The 23,947-nt window shown below is 39.0% G+C and overlaps 1 protein-coding gene across 1 annotated transcript in view; it reads left to right on the forward strand.

Annotated features, from left to right (window-relative positions):
* Positions 1–21,199, forward strand: part of Rit2 (Ras like without CAAX 2) — a 341,614-nt gene extending 320,415 nt beyond the window's left edge. The window contains exon 5 of the mRNA XM_055625523.1: positions 20,709–21,199. Coding sequence (XP_055481498.1) covers positions 20,709–20,924 — 216 coding nt within the window. The 3' untranslated portion in view covers positions 20,925–21,199. The remainder of the gene's footprint in view (positions 1–20,708) is intronic.
* The last annotated feature ends 2,748 nt before the right edge of the window (positions 21,200–23,947 follow it).

Here is a 23,947-nt window from a genome sequence, read left to right on the forward strand (position 1 = left end):
TATATGTGAGTGTGTCTGTGTATGTATGTATAATAAATGATTCATGAGTATATTGTTACTATATAAAACATAACATTATGAATATGTTCGTTTATATTGAAAGCAATTATAGTCGTGACCTTCCATTTATCTATTTTTGTACATATACATGAAAGAGTAGTCCTTCCCTTTAGGCTAAAGCTCGAGATCTCTGATGTTAACATGCTTTGTTATTCGGCATCCCTGTTCTCCCGAGACTTTGCTTTTGTCCTTCTGGTATGTGAGGGCAGACCTTAGCAGAAAGTCGGCTGTCTTAAATATGGCAGGTCATCCATCAATTTCTCCCTGGGCTGTCGGAATTCCGTTTAATACTGCTTGTAATTTTCCAGGGGAGGTTTACGAAAGCCACAAACAGAATTTTAATGCTGTAAAATACCTTTGGAGACAGTAAATATTTCTTTTCACATGAAAAGAAGCTGCATGTCAGCCTGTCTCTGAGAAGATGAAGACACATTCCCAGTTAAAGTTTATAATTCTCCATGAATCAAGTCCTTTGCATCCCTATTCAAGAATGTGCCAAGACAACATAAGCACTGTTCTCTGTGCAGTTACAACTTAGCCACTGTTCTCTGGACAGGCACAACTTAGGTACTATTCTCCGGATAGTCATCGCCTGGGCACTGTTCTCTGTATACTTGTCATAGATGGAGACTTTTCTGTACAGTCATGGCTTAAGTGGAAGCATATTTTTTTTTGTTATGAGATATTAGATTCTTCTTTCTTGTAAGTCATTTTCTCTTTTGGTACAACTAAAATTTTAAATGCTTCTGTAATTGCACAATATTCACCCAACTAATTTGCAAATCCTTTGATTATGCAGCCCAATGCATCAGATAAAGAAGCTAATGACAAAATTAATAGCTGTCACAACCCCCATTGAGAAGAAAATTTAGGCTCCTGAAAGCTTACTGACAGAAGCTGGACTGCATGGCCCTAAATATTAAGACAATAATGACTTTTTACAAATAGCTACATATAATAGACTCTAAATTATTCAAATCAGCCAACATATAAATACTATACAGTAAGTAAGACTGCAGTACAAATTAGTATGGTAAATGAACTTTCATTTTAATTTTTATGATAATACTCCATATTTCTTTCAAAGGTTGTACATAATTAGTGAAATAAAGATTGTAGAAACACTTGCCAGAAATCCTTTGGGAAATTTGCAGATGAGGAGAGGGCAACATTCTTGATCTGTTTGTGAATTTAATTCACTGAGTAAATGCTCATAAAACTTTTTACATGGTTAACACATGAGAATGAAAAAGAGATGATGATAATAGCTTATACCCTTGAGAAATGCTATTTGGAGAATAAAGAGGACATCTAACTTTACACCTGGCAGATGTGTCAGGTAAGGGTAAAGATGGTGCATCATTTCAGAGAGGAAGGTTCTACCTTCAGAGCCTTGAGTGCATTCACTGGCAGGTACATTAATAATAGAAATTATATGTTCTGGAATGGAAAGTGAGCATGATTTTTAGTAGCTATAGTTTTGAATACAGAACACTGAAAACAGATAGCATCAGGAATATGTTGTTTCAGTTTCTGGACATGGGATGTGAATAGAAAGCTGCTTCAATAGAAGATTGACAGGGATAGAGAATTTTTAAAAAGACCAAATCATGGAAGAAATCACTAATAGCTGGGAGAGAACCAACTTTATATACCTAATATTACTTTTTCACAAAAGACTTCTCATTATATTGTAATATGTTATTATTTCATTTAGTAAAATATAACCAACGTAATATTCAACAGTTCTGAACACAGACATGATAATCCATCCAACTATATTGGATTATTTAATAATAGAAAATTATCTGCCTCATCATTAAGATGAGGATCAGACTTCTCACCCATGTCAGAATTTACAAGTTATATGTTGAGATGAGCTCATTATGTGAACTATATGAAGAAAGAAATACAAAGTTCCAAGTATTTTTATATTCAATATATTGTAAACAAGTTTATTGTATTCATTTTGTTTCTTTTTGTTCATATTTTAAGGTGAGAACATAGTCTAGTGATACTGAGTAATTTAATTTTCACTTAATTGGCAACTAGGAGAATATGGAATAGAACCCAGGCCACAGGTTTTCAGAGATCATTCACTGAATAAGATATCTTTCTGTTTGTATCTCAGCAAGCAGGGCTTTTCGAATGAACACAGTCTGTGTTCTCAGCTTCTTCAACAGAGGATGGAATGCAGATAATGTCAGCAAGCTGCCAAGTCCTCCCAGTGATAGTGTCAGGTACTCAGACATGACCAGAATCTAGAAGCAAAAACAGGTGTCACAGACGTGAACAGTCTCAGATTGCTGCTTTGTAACAGACTTGTCAAGAACAGTAGCTGTAGCCTGGCATGCTGTATATGCAGCAGCCACTGGGGCGGGTCACTCTCCTCACCTGGGGAGTGATCAAGCAACGGGCCTGAGGAAGCAACAAATGGAAGATGTTTCTAAGGCCACACAAGGTCTCTTGCCGCAGTTAGAAACTGTCATGTGTGCAGCCACTTGAATCTTTATAAATATTACAAGTCCAAGAGGATGGAGGCAGTAAGAGACATGATTTTAAAAATATAACTTTGAATTTTATAGCAGAAACCCCAGGTGTAGATGGCTAACATCACCAGTTCTCTTGGGAAGCAGTGTGTTCTAATCCCAAACATCCTAAGTGCTCTTGCCCCCAGTTTTCTCTTCACACTTGCACTTGCAGTGGGAACCGTCTCATCATTCCTGTTGTCTTTGTATTCAGAGTGAAGTGGAAAATGAGATGGCAGTTCTTTAAGTCCAGGGTTAAAGAACTGCAAGATTTGGGGGATTTGACAACCCCTGGTTCTTTTAGTTTATCTTCATGATATAGAACAGTCTTTTGAACATGAAACATGATGGGAGGATCTCAACAATTCAAATTGTTTAGTCATTAAATAGAAAGGATCTTGACAGAAATGTTCATTTTACAGAGGGATGGTTAATCAAGTACTTGCTTAGAGAAACTATATAGTCATTACAGACACGTGGAGAACAAGAGAAATGTGATTTGAGAATGATCCTAATGGCATTGCAATTGCAGTCCTTCATTCTTTTGCATTCAGGTTCTAATAGAATTCTTTATGGAACCAGGACGTAATAAGAAATGGGATTCTAAGAGCTTGGTTCATGTGATTAAGAAGGCTGAGAGGTCCAAGTCAGTCTTTTTTTTTTTTTTTTTTTTTTTTTTTTTTTTTTTTTTTTTTTTAAGGTGGGTGCCCTAGAAAGTCACGATATAATTCCTGTCCAAAACAAAAGACGATAAACCTGCTTTGATTCCCTGCTGGGTAGAGTCTTTCAGAAGCCCTCTCTGGTAGACTCCTGTCCTGTTCCCTGTTTTCTCACTCTTCCGATGTCCATCCTGGTTGCTTTTCTGAATGAGGATTGATCATCTTACCCAGGGACTTCCATCTTGCTTAGCTTCTTTAGATGTACAGATTTTAGTATGATTATCCTATATTACATGTCTAATATCCACTTATAAGTGAGTATATACCATATGAGACTCATAGCCAAACTTTGAGCAGAGTTCAGGGAATCTTATGAAAGAAGGGGGAGATAGGAAGATCTGGAGGGGACAGGAACTCCACAAAGGAAAGCAACAGAACCAAAAAATCTGGGCACAGGGGTCTTTTCTGAGACTGATACTCCAACCAAGGACCATGCATGGAGGTAACATAGAACCCCTGCTCAGATGTAGCCCATGGCAGCTCAGTCTCCAAGTGGGTACCCTAGTAGTGGGAACAGGGACTGTCTCTGACATGAACTCAGTGGCTGGCTCTTTGATCACCTCCACCTGAGGGGGGAACAACCTTACCAGGCCACAGAGGAAGACAATGCAGCCAGGCCTAATGAGACCTGATAGGGTAAGGTTAGAAGGAAAGGGAGGAGGACCTCTCCTATCAGTGGACTGGAGGATGGGGGGAGGGGAGAGAGAAGAAGGGAGAGGGAGGGAGGACTGTGAGGAGATGAGGGAGAGGACTATAGCTGGGATAAGTGAATAAATTGTAATAAATAAAAAATCATAAAAAATTTAAAAAATCACAAAAAGACAATAAATCAAAGGAGCTGATGGTGGCTTGAGTTTGAATAATGCATAACTAGAATGTTAATGTCTGAAGAAGGATGCTTTATTGGTCCTTTTGAGAGTTGGATACTTTTCCTCTCAATCTGGAAACAAATCCACCTTCTCTGTCTCTTTACTCACTTTAGATTTTTTGATGGATGGAATTTTTTTTTCAAGCACATCATTGAGCACAACCTTCCTTTATTTACTGATTTGAATGCTAGTTCCTTCTGGGTGGGGGGTAAACTCACAGAAAAATATTTAATATCTATGAACATTCTGTCACCCAGTCATGTTGACACATCATTACAATATAATTCAAGAATCACTAGCCCAACTGACGTTGTTTATTCTTTTAAGGTTTCTACATTACTCTAGCTTATTTTATTTAGTTTTCAGGCCCCAGGAAGGTTATTGACCATGTTATTACATAATCTTCTATAACCTATATAAGAGCATTCTGAAAGAAATACTATTATTTACTATTTTTTTAAAAAAATATTTATTTATTTATTCATTTTACATCCCAATTGTAGATTCCTTCCTCCCCTTCTCCCAGTACCACCTCCCCCCCCCTCACAAAAGGGTATCCCAGGATAGTTGGCTCTGTTGGTCTTCTTCTGGAGCTCCTGTCACTTCTGTTTCCTTCTATCCTTCCTCCCATCCCCACTCTTCCACAAGGCTCCCTGCACTCTACCCAGACTGTGGGTCTCAGCATCTGTTCAATCCGTGGCTAGGTGGAGCCTCTCAGTGGGCCACTATGCTGTGCTCCCATATGCAAACATAGCAGAATGTTGTTAATAGTGTCGGGGATGGCTCTCTCCAATGATGTGGTCAGGGACTGGGCACTCTCTCAGTCTTTGCTCTATCTTTATCCCTGCACATCTTGTAGGCAGGGTAAATTTTGGGTCAAAGTTTTATGGGTGGGTTGGTGTTTTCCTCCTTCCACTAGGAGTCCTATCTGGTTAGAGGGTGGCCTCTTCAGACTCCATGTGACACCTGCCACCCTGCCACTGGTTGTTTCAGCGAGATTCACCCCCATATCCCTGCGGACCCTGCCCTGTTGTAGGTCTCCAGCTTGTCTCAGAGATGCCCCTGCCCACAACTGCTCTTCTCTTTGCAGCCCTCTGTCCTCCCCCACTCCCATTCTCTCCCCATATATGCTGTCTGCCCTCATTTCCCTCAGCACTCCTTCTCCTTTCCTGTTCCCTCTTTTCAAGCACTTCCTCTGTTCAGTCTATTTCCCTTTTCAATGATATGCAGGCTTCCTCCCATGGGCCCTCCTTGTTAGTTAGCTACTTTGGGTCTGTGAATTGTAGCATGGTTATCCTGTACTACATAGCTGATCTTATAAGCGAGTACAAACCATGTATGTCTTTTTGGGTCTGGGTTACCTCACTCAGGATGACCTTTTCTAGTTTCATCCATTTGCATGCAAGTCTCATGATTTCTTTATTTTCAATAGCTGAAAATAAAGAAAATACAATTCCACTGTATAAATGTATCATAGTTTCTTTATCAATTCTTCAGTCGAGGGACATCTAGGTTGTTTCCAGATTCTGGCTATTAACAAATAACACTGCTATGAACATAGTTGAGCAAATGTCCTTGTTGTATGATGGAACATCTTTTGGATATATGCCCAGGAGTGGTGTAGCTGAGTCTTGAGGTAGAGCTAGTGGCAATTTTCTGAGAAAGTGCCAGATTTATTTCCAAAGTGGTTGTAAAAGTTTGCACTCACACCAGCAATGGCAGAGTGTTCCCCTTTCTCCACATCCTTTCCAGCATGTGATGACACTTGAATTTTTTATCTCAGCCATTCTGACAGGTATAAGATGGATTCTCAGAGTCGTTTTGATTTGCATTTCCTTGATAACCAAGGATGTTGAGCATTTCTTTTATTGAACTTATTTGAAGGAAGAGCGAATTGAAGTTTTAGAAACAAAGTTACATAGGTTTAAATATAGTCATAGCTATATAGATAAGGACCATTTTATTTAATTATTAAATGCTCTCCATGGTATTTCTGACAATGGGAAATCACAGAATTAACTAATTGGGGATCAAATATTTGCATTAATTTTAATAAAATCTCTAGACAAAATTAAGATTGATTTGGCTAGACATGCAGAAGATGAGGAATGTACAAGTATTTCAAGGAGTCGCATTTGAACCACTGGCCTTACTGAAGGAGTCATGGGAACTCCCAAAGGGATTCTTCATCTGAAGGCTGTGCATGTGATCTTATGCTTGAACTAAAAGGCAAGAGTTGAAGAGACTTGGGAACATTCTGAGGATGACTCCATGTATTGAACTGACCGAGACTAAAGAAGGAAGAAATGTGAAGGGAGAAAAGAAACAATGAAGATCACAAGTAGAAAACAGGCACATGATTATAAGAAGAATGAGGGTGAAGATTAAGACATCAGGAAATTTAGACAGACTATTCAGAATGATTATTAGAAAGAGCTTATAGAATTAAAAGATAGAGGTATCACCAATTCAATTGGGAATTTTACATATGGCAAAATGTCATGGAAGCATGTGAAGATTGACAGTGAAGATGGATGTCACACTTTTACAAGACAGATGCTTTTGCAAGGCATGGTGAGAAGAGAGCAATAACATGGGCTGTGAGTACTGATGTTCAAACCAGAACTGAACTGAGAGAAGCCAGCACAACATACAATATATTTTATTTTGAAACTGGGTACTGTTTCATCCATCACTTTTCCAGTCTCCTCCTTTCTGTTTGAACTTCAAAGAAATATTTTTTTGATTAATCAGCATTTGATGGGAAATGGAATGACAGGTATGTAAAACTAGAACTGGACTCAAATAAAACTTGTTTTTTAATTAAATTTTTATTTTTATATTAATTACAGTTTATTCACTTTGTGTCCTAGCTGTAGCCCCCTCCCTCATTCCCTCCCAATACCTTCTCCCTCCCTCATCTCCTCCCATTCCTCTCTCTAAGTCCACTGATAGTGGGATAGGTCCTCCTCCCCTTCCATCTGACCCTAGCTTATCAGGTCTCATTAGGACTGGCTGCATTGTTCTCCTCTGTGGCCTGGCTAGGCTGCTCCCCCTTTGGGGGTGTCAAAGAGCCTATAACTGAGTTCATGTCAGAGACAGTCCTTGTTCCCATAACTAGGGAACCCACTTGGATACTGAGCTGCCATAGGCTACAACTGAGCAGGGGTTCTAGGTTATATCCATGAATGGTCCTTGGTTGGAGTATCAGTCTCAGAAAAGACTCCTGTGCCCAGATATTTTGGTTCTGTTGCTCTCCTTGTGGAGCTCCTGTCCTCTCCAGGTCTCACAGTCTCCCCCTTCTTTCACAGGATTCCCTGAACTCTTCCCAAAGTTTAGTTAAGAGTCTCAGCATCTGCTTTGATACACTGCTGGGTAGACTCTTTCAGAGGCCCTCTGTGGTAGCTTCCTGTCCTGTTTAAACTGTAGAGTAAAGCTAGGAGGGACAGGGTTGAAAATATTGAACACAGAAGGTGTTCTGCACCTAATGGTGCAGAACCAAAGTAGATACCAAAGAGAATTGGATCCCAGATGGAGGTTCTCCACTTGACAGAAACCAGAAGCCTCCCTTTCTCTGAGACCCAAAGGCATAAGACAAGATGTGTGACAGCCCAGATAGATTTTCAGGTACCAGTCTGCAATTTTAGAGCCATTAATTTTGGGTGCTTTCATTTCTTCACTAAGGTGAAATTAGAGAGTGAAAATCTGTTGAAAAATGAGGATGAGGTCAGAGAGCTAAGAAAGGCAGATTCTAAAAAACTAAATGAAATGTAGTAAAACGATCCTGGCTACTTACAAGTAAAATGATTGACAAGAGCATTGATGGCTCTGTTAAACTTTAGCCTTCCATTTACAGTGGTGTCAGCAGGCACAGGCATACAGCACATTTGAAATATACACAAGTCTCTGTGCATAAGGTCAATGAGCAGCAGTTCATTCCTATCTTCCATACTTTCCAAGATTGGGAAGCATCAGACTTTCTAGGTTCAATTTCATACTCCTTTTCACAGTAGGTTTTTTCTAAATATGACTCCAAATGACACATAGGCCAATAGTGAGTATCAACAATCCCTGGTAGAATTGTGAATCCTAGAGCTTTTCTTTGAACCTGTCTGGGTCATCTCACACGTTGATCTATGGACTCTACTGAAGCTAGTATGGGAAGTCCATGCTTCTTTCATGCTGTCCAGGCATTTTTTTTTTTTTTTTTTGCAGGGCATATGTTCTGTCATGATAGCATATGTGACCATGTATTTGTGATGCTTGAAACTGATTGCATGCACATTTTATTGGGAATAACTTAAGGACTTCATCAATTCAACTATAATTGAAAGCTTCTGAATTTTTCAATTCACAGGAACTCCTGAATTTTTTAATCATTGTCCTAAAAAAGTAGGTTGGTCCTTGCTTGGTCATCCTTCTGTCCACTTATTCAGGGTAAAGATAGCAAGGATATTTGTTTTGCATGGTTTTAGATGCAAAGTATTGAGGTTTTATAGGAAATAAAATGTTCCTTGCTCTCTTGTCTTATATTCTGCAGGGAGAAGACATTATACAGTCATACAATTTATTACTTAATTATAGTAGTTACATGTGTTATGAGTAGTATAATTACATTTTTTATAGTTTATGTAATACAAATTTATTAACGTGATAAATTAACCATTAAAATATTTTTGAGGCTTAAAGAATAAATACTGGTAACCTTTGGAAAGCTTACCTATGCAGAAGAATTCACTGAAGGTTTCAACAAATCATTGATGTAATATGTATCAGATATACACGTTTATTTGTTAGGAAACATATAAAGAGATACCATACCACTTATGAACATATATGCACATCTTTATATATATATATATATATATATATATATATATATATATATATATATACACGGAGGACATATGCTGAGTAATTCTATAGATTTATAATTTTAACAATTCCTTTTTTAAAAATCTTTAGAGAAAATTTTCAAAGAAAAAGCTAGACATCATCACTGTTAGCAAAATATTTAGCATTAACCTTCACTTCTCTCCCTTTGTAGCAACTATTGGCTGCCATGGCAACCTTTCCCCCAGCTCTGCACAGTTCCTTTAGATGAAAAGCACAAGGCCTTAGAGACTTCAAATGTCTCCTTACAAAGGAGTCCCAAACCTTTACCCTGGAGCCATTACCATTCTGGGCCTCAGAAACCCTGGCTACCCCATTTAATTTATTATGTCCTGCTTCAATCAATACCGCTCTAGAGCAGCAGGAGAGAGAAAGCCCATTGCATCTTGTCGTACAGTGCATGCTCACAAAACATAACAGGACTTCTCTTTTTTAATTTCTCAGTTGGGTCCCCCAAAATTTTCAGAAGCTGCTTTGTAGATTAGGCACTCACACTAATTTCTGTGTTGCTCTTGTTCACTCCCTTTAGTGATCAGCTAAAGTCTCACTTTCACTTCTTTCTTCCTCATTGTTAGTCCTTTCCCTGACTCCTTCCCCTTATCCACCTGGATAATTGTTGCTTTCAATTTAAGTCTCCCTGAAGCTTTAATGTTTGTTTTGAGAGAGAAAGAGAGTTGAGTGCCACTAAAGGGGGTTGGGGGATACAGTTGGAAATGATATCACAGTGCCCTGGGCTGGTGGTAGTCAGTGATCTCAAGTTTCCCTTTAATTTTCTAAGTGGCCCACTGCTAAAACACGAGCTTCTGTATCATTTGTGAATGAGGATCAGTGCATCATTCTATAAATGTGGCCTGCTTATGAGTGTCATTCGTGAGGTTGGGGTGAGGTGCAGTGGTGAATAAGATAACAATATGAAGACCCTGAAGGAATAACTAGGCTTCTCTGTATCACAGAGACAGAAAATAAGCATATTAACATACCTGTAAAATTGTCTCTCTGAAAGAAAACAAGTACACAAGAAAAAATAAGGCAGAGAAATGGGGTAATATTTCAGGAATGCTCTTGAAGACTCCTGAGAAAACGAGATGTTGGTTTAGGTGACATTACGAAATCAAGCAACAGGGCAATTTAGAGAAGCATATGGCAAACAGGAAACCATAGTGGAGACAACTGAAGACAGGAGAGTCACTCTGGGCCTGGAATCTGTGCTAGGGATAAAGGAAGGAATAGTGGTGGGAGGAAAAGGTTTTATGTGGTGAGATATCACTTCTTGTAGGTTCACAGGTTATGGTGACAAATAGAAAAATTTTCCACAGGGGGAAAAAAAAAAACCCCAAAAGCAGCAAACCAAAAACTTTCCTTCTGGCCTTCAAAAACATAAAGAAAAATTATAGTCCTATTTGCTGTGTGTGCACACTATGCCAACAAGCCTGCAAAGTGCTTTCCTGAAATACTTCCCTGGATGCTTCTACTACATCCATGAGAAAAAAAGTAAACAGAAGCACAGAAGCCACAATCCAAGAGCTCTAGGCTTTGGGGCTCCCGTCCCTGGAGCTGGGTTCTGGAATCTTTACCTCTTCGCTCACCTTGGACTTAGTCAGCATGTTAATGTCCACAGTGCAATAAAAAAAAAATTGGAAATCATAGTTTGGCCTTTAGAAGACCAGTTTGAAGGACTTGTTAGAGTTGATTATGAATCACTAGCAACAGCTTACCAGTATCATTATTGTCGTCATCAGGATTAAATATTAAATGGATAGAAGACCCAGAAATAAACCCACACACCTATGAATACTCGATTTTTGACAAAGAAGCCAAAACCATTCAATGGAAAAAAGACAGCATCTTCAACAAATGGTGCTGGTCCAACTGGATGTCTACATGCAGAAAAATGAAAATAGATCTACATTTATCACCCTGCACAAAACTAAAGTCCAAATGAATCAAAGACCTCAACATAAAACCCGATACTCTAAATCTGTTAGAAGAAAAAGTGGGGAACAGCCTAGAACTCATTGGCATTGGCACAGGAGACAACTTCCTGAACAGAACACCAACAGCACAGGCTCTAAGAGCAACAATCAATAAATGGGACCTTATGAAACTGAAAAGCTTCTGTAAAGCAAAGGACACCATCATCAAAACAAAACCACTGCCTACAGATTGGGAAAGAATCTTCACTAACCCTTTATCTGACAGAGGACTAATGTCCAGTATATACAAAGAACTAAAGAAGATGAAAAGCGGCAAACCAAGTAATCCAATTAAAAAATGGGGAACAGAGCTAAACAGAATTTTCGACAGAGGAATATCGAATGGCAGAGAAACACTTAAAGAAATGTTCAACCTCATTAGCCATAAGGGAAATGCAAATCAAAACGACCCTGAGATTTCACCTTACACTCATCAGAATGGCCAAGATGAAAAACTCAAGTGACAACACATGCTGGAGAGGTTGTGGAGAAAGGGGAACCCTCCTCCACTGCTGGTGGGAATGTAAACTGGTACAACCACTCTGGAAATCTATCTGGTGCTTTCTCAGATAATTAGGATTAGTGCTTCCTCAAGACCCAGCTATACCACTGCTAGGTATATACACAAACTTTGCTCAAGTACACAAAAGGATTCTTGGTCAACCATGTTTATAGCAGCTTTATTTATAATAGCCAGGACTTGGAAACGACCCAGATGTCCATCAATGGAGGAATGGGTACAGAAATTGTGGTATTTTTACACAATGGCATACTACTCAGCAATCAAAAAGGAGGAAATCATGAAATTTGCAGGCAAGTGGTGGGATCTAGAAAAGATCATCCTGAGTGAAATATCCCAGAAGGAGAAAGACAAACACGGTATATACTCACTTATATAGACCTATAAGATATGACAAACATAATGAAATCTACACACCTAAAAAAGATAATCAAGAGAGCGGACATGGGGTAAGATTATCAATCCTCGTTTAGAAAGACAGATGGGATGTGCATTGAAGGTATGACAGGAATCTACTGAGTGCATCTGAAAGACTCTAACTAGCAGTGTTTTCAAAGCTGATACAAAGACTCATGACCAAACCTTCGGCAGAGTACAGGGAATCATATGAAAGAAGGGGAGTTAGTCTGATGGGGAAAGGATAGGAGCTCCACAAGGACCAAATATATCTGGGCACAGGGTCTTTTCTGAGACTGACATTCAACCAAGGACCATGTATGGATATAACCTAGAACCTCTGCTCAGATTTAGCCTCTGGTAGCTCAGTAACCAATTGGTTTCCCATAGTGAGGGGAACAAGGCCTATTTCTAACAGGAACTCAATGACTGGCTCTTTGGCCTCCCCAACCCCCAAGGGAGGAGCAGTCCTGTTAGGCCACAGAGGAGGGCTTCACAGCCAGTCCTGAAGATACCTGATAAAACAGGATCGGATGAATGGGGAGGAGGTCCCCTCCATCAGTGGACTTGGAAAGGGGCAGGGTGGAGATGAGGGAGGGAGGGTGGGATTGGGAGGGAATGAGGGATCGGGACACGGCTGGGATACAGAGTTAATAAAATGTAACTGATAAGAAAAAAAATAAAATTAAAAAAATAAATAAATATTAAATGGCCAGCTGCAGGCTTGTTGCTCAGCATGGTTGAGGATATCACGTAGAAAATATGAATTCTGTCTTTTATATTTCAGGTTAGTCGATAAGATAAAGCTACTTCTGCATCTCTGGGTTCTACACTAACAGATTCAAGAAACTAGATATCCAACTACACACACACACACATCACGCCTGTTCTGAACAAGCAGACTTTTTCTCACAACTATTTTCTAAAGAGTTGAGTAGAAAAACTATCTACAAAGTATTTAAAAGTTGTTTCAAAAAATCTTGAGATTGGAGATAAAAGGTGTAGGACTTATTAAAATTCTTCCCATTTTCCAAAAGGGACTTGAGCACCCTACAGATTACAGTACCTATGCAAGTCCTGAAACTAAGTCTTTCTTCAAAGACACTTAGGGACAGACTTAAAATGTGGGGCCTTTTGCCTCACTTGTGGATAACGAGTTGCAAGGAGGAATTTAAACAACAACATAGTTTGGACGGAGTAGAAAATACTGAAATAAAGATTTTACAGATAAAATTAGGTAAATAAATCAGGTTAAATTCATCGAAACCACTTTCGTTAGAACTGGTCGTGAAAACCTACAAAGCCACTTGAATTGTTGAAACTTAACACAGGAGCTGGAGAGATGGCTTAGCACGTAAGAACACTTGCTGCTCTTACAGAGGACCCAGACTGGGTCTCAGCACATACATGGTGTCACACAGTGAACTTTAAATCTAGTTCCAGGGGATGTGACCTGTGCTTCTGGTCTCCACAGTCACCAGTCAGACTCAAGGTGCACATAGCACATGCAGGAAGACCACTAATGCATATAAAATGAAATGAATTTTCGGTAACTTAAAAGTTACTAAGTGAAAAAGAACAATGCACCTTCCTTGGAAAAGTATGGCTCCTGCTGCGTTGATGATGTGGGATGTAAAGGGAAATTTAGTAGCTCCACAGATGAAAGAGGAAGAAAACAGACAAAACATTAATATGCATATATTAATATATAAAATATTCAGTGTATATACACACACATTATATACAACATTACATATTGCGTATATGTATTGTATATTTATGTGCACACACATAATAGATGTAATTCCAGAGGTCACTCCTTACACTAAGCATTGTATCCGTAACCCTGTGGGGTAGATTTGCCAGCAGCGCTTCTGCTGGGAGAAAAAGAGTCCCCTTCTGCTGCGCTCTTCTCACCGAATTTTAGCTAACACAGTCTTTGGGACCAGTTTCCTTTTGTGCTATTAAGAGTTATAAAGCTTACTAGACGCTACCATTACCATAATAACCTTCACTGTCATTCAATTTATTGCATTCTATTCTCCATTCACTAAGCTAATGTGAAAACTAAAGCAGATGTAAAGAGCGAGGAAGCTCCTGGTGTCAGCAGATCTCTGTTCCAGGATGCGCTAGCAGCTGGCCGGTCTGGCGCCGGCTCTGCTCCCTGTGCGACCCTGTCTGTTCGCTTTCCAGCTCTTTGCCAAGGCCTTCTCCAGCTAGTGGAGGACCTCTCCCCGAGGTTTTTGAAATCTTCTGGTACTCCTATGGAAACAATTTCCTCCTTTATTTCCCCGGCCATTGCCCAGAGGCTTCCGAGTGATGCATTAAGTTTCATGCCTTTTCTTTGGGAGGAGGAGGGTTGTTCCTCAGCACGCTAGTTCACCAAGTCCTACTCCCAGCGCTCAAAAACACATTCATTCTCCTCGCCAGTGCTGTGTTCTCTGAAAATTTAACTGTAATACAAAATAGTCTTTCTGCTAGCCGATGGTATATCAAGAAATATGCACCTTTGATCTTTGGATCTGAATAGGGAAGCTACTACTTGTTTAGTCTCAGGTTCTGACCAAGGCTGACCACAGTTACCAAATAAATGGCAGGTTCCCTAAGTGTTATTCCCAGTAGCACTGTGGTCATAATTAGCACCTCCACATGAAACATAACACTAAGTATAGAATACCAATATTTGATGGACTTCTTTCTCCGGGTATGTTTGGGAGTGTGTTCCCCAATATATTTATGTTTCATAAATATAAAGTCAGAGGTAGGAATGACAAATATGTCATTTCATAATAATGATAAAAGAATATGACTGAAACATGGATGCTTATTTTTAATTGTGTCTTCATATAATTTCCTTTTTGTAAAGGTGAGCCCTTTAGGTCACTGGTCCAATTAGAATTTCAAAAAGATGTGTAAGAGAAGATGAGTATGTTAGTGTTTGAGTTCCATTTAGGTTTTATTATGGTGAATGTGGAAATTACTACGAGACCCAATTAGATCACTCAGAATTCGTGGTCTGGGAACTATTCAAAAGATAACTGCTTGTTCATAAGTGGAAGGCATTTTGTTCCTGCGTCACCAGCTGAGTGGTAGAATCAGAAAAGTTCGAGTTTACTTTGGTTGGTACAGTCATGTGGTCCTAATTATGGAGCTGTATTGCTAGCAGTGTCTGAGTCAAATAAGAATCTGTGTGTGGAATGTGTCTTCTTATTTTACTTGAGATGATCTTGATTTTTTGCAAAAGGCTTTCAAATGTTTTATAAACTTTATCATCTAAAATTGTAAATAAGTAAAATATACTCAATACTGAAAGCTCAAATTTTAGCATGAAGCTTCATGGCTTCCATTTGAATGGCAATTTTAACTAAACAGAAATTCTTCTGGTTGGATTGACTTTGACTCTGGTTGTTTTTTGTTGTGAGATTTTAATTTACATTTGCCTTTTAAATACATTTTGAGGTTTGTAATGGCTTACTTGTGATGCTTACATTTTTTAGATTGCATTTTATTTCTTTTTTATTTTTTCTTTTATCATCATCATCACTATTATCATTATTTACAATTTGTTTACTTTGTATCCCAGTTGTAGTCCCCTCCCTCATCTCCTCTTTGTCCTACTCTCCCTCTCTCTTCCTCCCTGATCCCTCTCCCCTAGTCCACTGATAGGGGAAGTCCTCCTCCTCTAGTGCCTGACCCTAGTCTATCAGGTCCCATCAGGACTGCCTGTATCCTCTTCCTCTGTGGACTGGCTAGGTCACCCCACCAGGGAGAAATGATTAAGGAACAGGAAACCTAGTTTATGTCAGAAACTGTCTCTTCTTCCCTTGCTAGGGGATCGGTATGGAGACTGAGCTATCTATGGGCTACATCTGAGCAGAGGGTCCAGGTCTTCTCTTTGCAAGGTATTTGGTTGTTGCATCAGTCTCTGCAGTCCCTCCTGGACCCAACTCTTTTGCCCTTTTTGGTCTCCTTGTGGGACTACTGTCACTTCCCATCCTGCTATATCCACCTTCTTCCATAAGACTCCCTGTGCTCTGTCTAAAGTTTGGCTTTGAGTCTCTGCATCTGCTTCGATACCCTGCTGGATGGAGTCTTTTAAAGGACATCTGTGGTAGGTTCCCTCCTCTTTTTTTAATTTATTTTTTAATTTATTAAAATTTATTCACTTTGTATCCCAGCTATAGCCCCCTCTCTCAGCCCCTCCCAATCCTGCCCTCCCTTCCTCTTCTCCTCCCATGCCTCTCTGCCAGTCCACTGATAGGGGAGGTCCTCCTCCCCTTCCATCTGACCCTAGCCTATCAGGTCTCATCAGAATTGGCTGCATTGCCTTCCTCTGACCTGGCAAGGCTGCTCTCCCCTAAGGGGAATGTGACCAAAGAGCCAGCCACTGAGTTCATGTTAGAGACAGCCCCTGTTTCCTTACTAGGGAACCCACTTGGATACTGAGATGCTATGGGCTACATCTGTTCAGGGGTTCCAGGTTATCCCCATGAATGGCCCTTGGTCTCAGAAAAGACCCCTGGGCTCAGATGTTTTGGTTTTGTTGATCTCCTTGTGGAGCTCCTGTCCCCTCCAAGTATTTCTATCTTCCCCTTCTTTTTAAATAATTGCTTAAAAGTCCCCCCTTCCCCTTCCTCCCACCATAAATCCCCTTGCTCTATTTTCAAATTCATGAGTTGAGGCTTTCCAGTCTTTCTCCCTGTCCATTTCAGTATAGTTGTCTAAACATTATCTACAAATTTTGATAGAGTTTTGATGTCAAGTTTCAAATTGTGAAGATGACAAACAGAGAAAAACTGAAGCTCTCAAGTACACAACAAATAGCATCAGAGAATCAATTAAACTCAGCCCTGTTGCTGCTGCAGGTTGCTGAAGACAAGAGTAATGGGAAGCAGCACACGAATGAAATCATATGTGCTATCCGTCCTATAGATGCAGTCCCTGGGAACCTGTGGTCAGCACAGTGCTTTCCCAGACTCTTTCACTTTCGGAACCTGCTCAGTCATGTACAACAGCACAGCATCCATCTTCCCTACTTCTTGGAACTTTCTTAGCTACCTTGGGACAACACCAGACTCCAATACCAAATAACACAAGCAGTGGAAATTCCCCACCTATAAAAGAATCTAACTCCTTAGCCATGTCAACTTGTGTCCAAACATAGTCCCAGAGTTCTCTTATTCTAGCAGTAAAGTTCTATGATGCTGATGAGTTCCAACAAGGTGGCTCATCCTCAAAGTGCTTAACAGATTCTTCTGGATTGGCCTTCATCTTCACACTCAGCAGCTAAAGCCTACAGCACCCAGACAGCACAGGACCACTGAATTAATCCATGCCCAAAAGAACAAATGATGATGTTCTTTTTGATTCACATGAGAACAGAAATAAAGATGGATAAGTGTGGCCAGTGGAGGAACAGAAGTATTTTATCAGGCATAAATTAGGCTCTGGGTGAACCTTAGGAAGGTAGTTCTTGTTAGAAATATATGTAGACTTTTTGCACATTCTTGTCTATTCGTGAGTATTAGTGACCAGAAGGATCCTGGGATCAATGGTTCACGTTGTGAAATGGTAGAAAGGGAATATGCTCAGGAAGGAAAAGGGCCAGTGCTCCCAAGCCATGTAATCCTATTTTGGATGTGATCTTTCCATATCACTGGAAGTTGCCCCAAAGAGAACAGAGCTAACTCCAGAAGGGACAGTTCCTTGCCTTTCTCACAACAGTGTGACATTTGTAACTGGGCACACTGCCAGTCGACTACCATACCACCCTTTCATATTTAGTGTTATTACAAGAATATATAATTCAATGCTCAGATCTGGACTATATCCACTGTTTCTTATGTCTGCACTGTGTTGTACATTACATTCTCACATCACCCAATGGCTACAGAAAGTCTACTCTGACAGTGCCCTAAGTGGAAGTGCCCTAAGAGGAGCATGCAGTATTAATTACTCCTTTACCAGTCATAGTATAAAGTTATCTTCTGTACTAGGCCTTGCTATGGAGGCAAGAGGCATGGGATTACTCCCAAGATTATTTTCTCCAGAGAACAGCATATCTTTTTGCTCAACTGAAGTGTAACAGAACGGCACCACATATCAGATTTGTACATATCTCTATAATCAAGAAATAGTAAGAAAGTTGGGATTAAAACAGTTATGAGTCCTGCTGCTTTTGGAAAGATGTCAATATTAAAAAAAATAAAAACAAAAACATTTATATAGCAACTGGAGCAAAGCACAAACTTGAAGAAAGGCAAAATGGAGAAACCCACGAAAGGAAGGAAAAGGGAATTCAATGAAAGATGCGGCTATTCCAGAAAGTTGGAGAGAGCTGGATTTGTGATGAAGCATTACAGGAACTTCTTTTTAAATTTTTCTTTATTAATTACACTTTACTTACTTTGTATCCCCCCTGTGGTTCCCGCCCTCCTCCCATCCCAATCCAGGAACTTCTTGGTGTGATGAAAAATCAGGCTAGCAACTCAGTTCACACCCAGGGATCAGGGCAACAGGCATAACTGAGCAACAATGGATCTTCTTTCAGAGTAGCCTATTATCCCTTCTTATCCCAGTGTTTTCTGTGTCATGGAGACTGGACTTTGTGACCTAGATGAATAATTAAAGTGGAGAATGTTTCCCACTCTTCTCTTCTTTGTGGTAGTTATGTTTTTTATTTCAGTCCTAAGAAAAATTTCGGGTTTGTAACCAAGCAGTCCCTTCCTCATCCAAATCTCATGCTTTGACAAAACTGTTATAAAGCCAAGTCTCAGTATCCAGTGCTCTGTTTCTGCTGTTCAGAAATTATATGAATAGAAAACCTTCATTTCCTATTCATATAATCCTTGATTCTATGCACACACACACACACACACTAACACACACACTTGCACATACAGACACAAATGTACACACCAATGATTACAAAATTTTCGTGTTTCCATCTGTAAATGTTGTTTCTTCATACTTTTTTAATAATATTATTGCAATGTATTAAAATCCAGTGTTAAGAAATTTGTTTTCACCTGTAAATTTATTTTGGAATTGAACTACTATGAGATAGTATCTAAATCTGGACTATAGTTTAATTATATGCAGTGCTTCTTAAGGCTTAGTAAGTTAATTTCCCAACCATAAAAACAAAATAAAAACAAACAAACAAACAAACAAACAGAAAAAAAACAGTTCAGGCAATCTGTCTTTTATTGGAGACTTAATGCATTGATTGTGTTGGCCTATTGCTTTAATTTTTATGAATTTATTGTAAGTAGTTTTCTAATATGCCCCTCTCCATCTCGTTATGCCTTAATGTAATCTGATCATACAATATACCTTATTGTCTTTTATTTTCTCCATGATTTTATTTTTGACCATTGGAATTTGGCTAAAGTAATCCCCTCTTTTAAATACCTGTTCTCTATTTGAGTGGCACAGCACGAAGAACAGAATATAGCCAGAATAATATATGGCATTTTGTTTGATTTGTTGTTATTGCTGTACTACATGTCCGACAGAGGCTGTCTTAAAGGAACGCACAGCAATCCCAGGCTTGTCACTCAGAACCACAGACTGTAACCTGAAAGGCTTATGGAAGACCTAAATGTTGAAGAGGAATTCTAGAGCCATCTTATAGTACAACAATCTAGTGTTTAAACATATCTACATAATTTATGCTTATGTCTGTTAATACTGTTTTGTTTTGTTTTTATTTTTGAGACGAGGCTTCTCTGTATAGCAGTCCTGGCTGACCTGGAACTAGCTTTGTAGACTAGGCTGGCCTCAAACTCGCAGAGATTCACCTGCCTCTGTCTCACAAGTGCTGGGACTAAAGGCATGTGCCACCATGTCTTTTTGTTGTTGTTGTTTTAAGCCTTGTGTAGTTTTGTGGAGCACTCTTTAAACTCTTTTAATACATCTTGTGGTAGGTTTGTCTCCAGGAACTGTGATAAATGCTGAAGGAATGATAAAGGAGGGAAAGTTCCCAACTTCAGTCAGTTTATAATTTCTAGAATATCTGTACAATAGTACAAAGCATGGCGTCTTAAGTGCGACAGATGATGTATAAAGCTTTAGGCCAGAGAAAGCCTCATTTATCACAGTGACAGTGCTTTGCTTCCTGATTCCTTCATCACAGCATTGTTTTGAAATGTTCATCAAATATTGTTAGAAGATAGCTCCAAGTTATATAAGCAATAACATTTTGGAGCTTGAAACATTCCCAGCACACTCATTCTATAGATGATACCAAGACCCCTAACAAACCATCTCATAAGTCCTGATTGGACATATTGATAAATGTAGCCAAATAAAAAATTTTGATTGCTGTACCTTTCACTATCTATGATGTCAGTGATGCCATTTTGTGTAGCAGAAGAGGGAACTGATGACAAATATTAACACAATTCCCCATGTTTGCAAAACTTAAAAAAACAAAACAAAACAGTTAAACTGGGACTTTGGTAAAATTCGTCTACACTTATGCTGTTGGCCACTGCACTACCATGCATGCGATGGTATTTGAAGAACCGGCTTTGAATTATAATTACTTCTCCCTTGTGGGATTCAGATTTCTCATTTGTCCTTCAAGTCCAGAAAATCTACAATTTTTTCAAAATAAAAATTTACCCTTTACCGTTGTTCATAAAGCTGAATCCCAGAGGCCAGAATATGGAGAACATATTTTTGAACAGAAGCCTTTCTCTTTTCTTTTTTTTTTTTTAACATTATTTGTTTATCCCCCACCCCAGGTGTCTACAGAAGAAGGCTTGAATCTTGCTAGAGAATACAACTGTGCCTTCTTTGAGACCTCTGCCGCCCTTCGATTTGGTATTGATGATGCTTTTCAAGGATTAGTGAGAGAAATTCGCAGGAAGGAATCCATGATGGAAAAGAAATTAAAGAGGAAGGGCAGCCTGTGGAAGAAGATCAAAGGCTCACTGAAGAAGAGAGAAAACATGACATGAGACTTTGCTTCTGTGTCTTTCCTGTCTCTCCTTCTGGATTTTATCAACCAAACAATTTCTCTCTCTCTCTCTCTCTCTCTCTCTCTCTCTCTCTCTCTCTCTTTCTCTCTCTCTGTCTCTCCCGACATCTGCCTGCAGGCAAAAATTAGACTTCTAGAACTGTATGTCTTGAGATAGTTTTATTTTGCCTTTAACAGCTGGATAGATTTTGTCAATCAGCTGGATAATGCTATATAGATTTTACAATATATTACCAAATAAAATTAACATTCCAATTGCCTCATTTTCCTGTAAAGAGTAGCTTCATTTCGTATGCTGTCTGGTTATAAAAGAAAATATGCAAACTTGTAGCTGGGATGATAAAAGGCTTAGGGGATCTGTTTATGCCTGATAACCCTGGTTGTTTGCATTTCACAAATCTGTAAATAATGAAGAGGATGGAATAGTTTAAAGCAGAAACCCAAGTCCTTGTCTTCTCTTAAGTGGAGGAGCTTGGTATTTCTTCTTAACTGCTCTATAGATGAGCATTAGAGGAACTGCTGATAATAGAAACTGAGTATGGGTTGTTAAAGTATGAAAGTTATGTGTCCTTATAGTCACAGTGCTCAGCCTGCCGCACACTTTTATACAAGTATCACAGTGAAGTTACTGCGGTGAGAGAATGTGCTGTGGGAAGACAGCAATACTGTGAACTTGGGGATACATATGGCCCAAGAAAGGCCCTTCGCCCCTCTCTATGAATTCTTATTAGGATCGCTTCACCTGCACAGTCTCAATCTGTCTGCAGAGATGTGGCCTCCATGTTCCCGTTGCTCTCTTTCATTCTTAGTTTTTAATATAATTTTTTATTTATTACAGTTTATTCACTTTGTATCCCAGCTGTAGCCCTACCCTTGTACTCTCCCAATCCCACCCTCCCTCCCTCATCTCCTCCCATGCCCCTTCCCCAATCCACTGATAGTAGAGGACCTCCTCCCCTTCCATCTGACCCTAGCCTTATCAGGTCTATTCAGGACTGTCTTTCATAGTCTTTCTCTGTGGCCTGGTCAGGCTGCTCCCCCCTCAGGAGGAGGTAATTAAATAGCCAGCCACTGAGTTTATGTCAGAGACAGCCCCTGATCCCCTTATTAGGAAGCCCATTTGAAGACTGAGCTGCCGTGGGCTACCTTTGTGCAGGGGGTCCAGGTTATCTCTATGAATGTTCCTTGGTTGGAGTATCACTCACAGACAAATTATTGAATTCCCTGTTTCATTTTCCACAAAATATTACAAGAAGTTGACATTGAAAGTGTTATTTGTCTTACAATAGTTCATTGTGTAAAACAAAATCTCCCATTTGCTTATTTTCCCCTAGTGCAAATTAGTTTGTTTAAATTCAAGCTCAGAAGGCAACCACTGGAAAGAATGATAATAGACAAGTGTTAAGAGGAAAACTGAAAAGGTAAGCCTAAAATGGAATCTGTCAAAACAATTTTCATGGATTAAGGACAGTTTTATCATAAGTTAGGGAATAGCAGGATTGAGTGACAAGGATCTCATTCAACACTCAGTCACTTTATCTTCTTTGGCTCACAATGCCTCTGAACTGGCTAAGTGCTCAGACTGGAGAAATGAATCAGATACAAATCCTGGTTTCCTATAGCTTCATGTTCACCTGGCAGATTCCCTCCACTGAAATCACACTAGAATCATAAACTCTAGTAAAGGAAAATGATACATTTCATGTGTTTAGATACAAGGGGAGTATAGCTTAGGAGTTATCAATTTGTAGCTGTTGGAATAAAATTCAACCTTTCAGAGTATATTTTGGGGCCATTTTATACTGTAGACTAAGACTTAATCCCACAAAACTTTTTTCTTTGTCTCTTTAGGCTTAGGATCAACAAGTTGATTGATCTTTTGTTGTAATAATTGCCAGCATATCCCTTTGAATTCTTTCGAAGCCACATCTTTTATGCAGTTTTCTTTGTCCTGAAATTCTAATAAAACCAAAAAACACTATACATTTCTCTTTTAAGGCATATATCGTTAAATAGATATGTCACAGAAAGGAAAGAAGACAAAACTAACATTACACAAAGGTTGTAAGTCATTATAAACTTAAATTTATATTTAGTTGCATATAAAAATTCTACATGTTAATAAAGCTTCCTGTGATGCATGATACTGATAGGCATTACCTGGTTTTGCTTTCTTCTTCCTTTGATTTGGAATGACTAGTCTTTCTCTTTTATTCTGTTAAGTTGGCTCTTTCACCTCCAGCATGGCCCTTTCTTTCCTTTGAACTTAAGCCCTTCTTTGTATCTTACTGTTTGCAAGAAGAACACAATTTAGAAAATAACTGAAACTATTTTCTCTATGATCAGTCTGTCTATTTGTAAAGTTAGTGGTTTCCTTGTCCATGTGTTATTCTTGACACATTTTCTAGACAACCAAGTGCATAGAATTTTATTTTTCCTTTGATTTTTAAATACTCTTTCTTTGACTCTAAAGTTCTTATTTCATGTGAGTTTTACTACTCCTCCTTCTCCTCTTTCTCCTTTTCTCCTTCTCCTCCTCCTTCTTCACTATAACCCCAAGTAAATAATTTGCATAACTTAAAATATTTGTACATAATTATAATTTATGGCAAATTAATTTCATAACTTAAAATTCTGTATGGAAATTTGGTTAGAGAACAGCTTTTCTCTATAAATACTTTGATATAACAAACAGGAAGTCAGCAAAATTTCACCACCAAGCTAAAAGAATTTGAGACAGTCATTACCAGCAAGGCCAGAACTGTGCCTGAGGCACAACTTTAACCAGTGTTCCCTCTAGAAACCTGAAAACCGCAATGAAACATTTTATAGGTCTAGGCATTTCTACTCAAGGACTGTGAATAATTCTAGCCAGTGAAAGATTGAACTGTTAGAATTTTTGTCTGTGACCACAGTCTTGGAACTTTGTTACTATACTTGGCAGTACAGTAACATCTCATGAAATTATTGAACGTGCCTGTGTTACCTGTGATACTTCAAGTG

The sequence above is a fragment of the Psammomys obesus genome, unplaced genomic scaffold, assembly GCF_907164565.1.
Source record: "Psammomys obesus unplaced genomic scaffold, mPsaObe1.curated_primary_1811, whole genome shotgun sequence".
NCBI classification, from domain to species: Eukaryota; Metazoa; Chordata; class Mammalia; order Rodentia; family Muridae; genus Psammomys; species Psammomys obesus.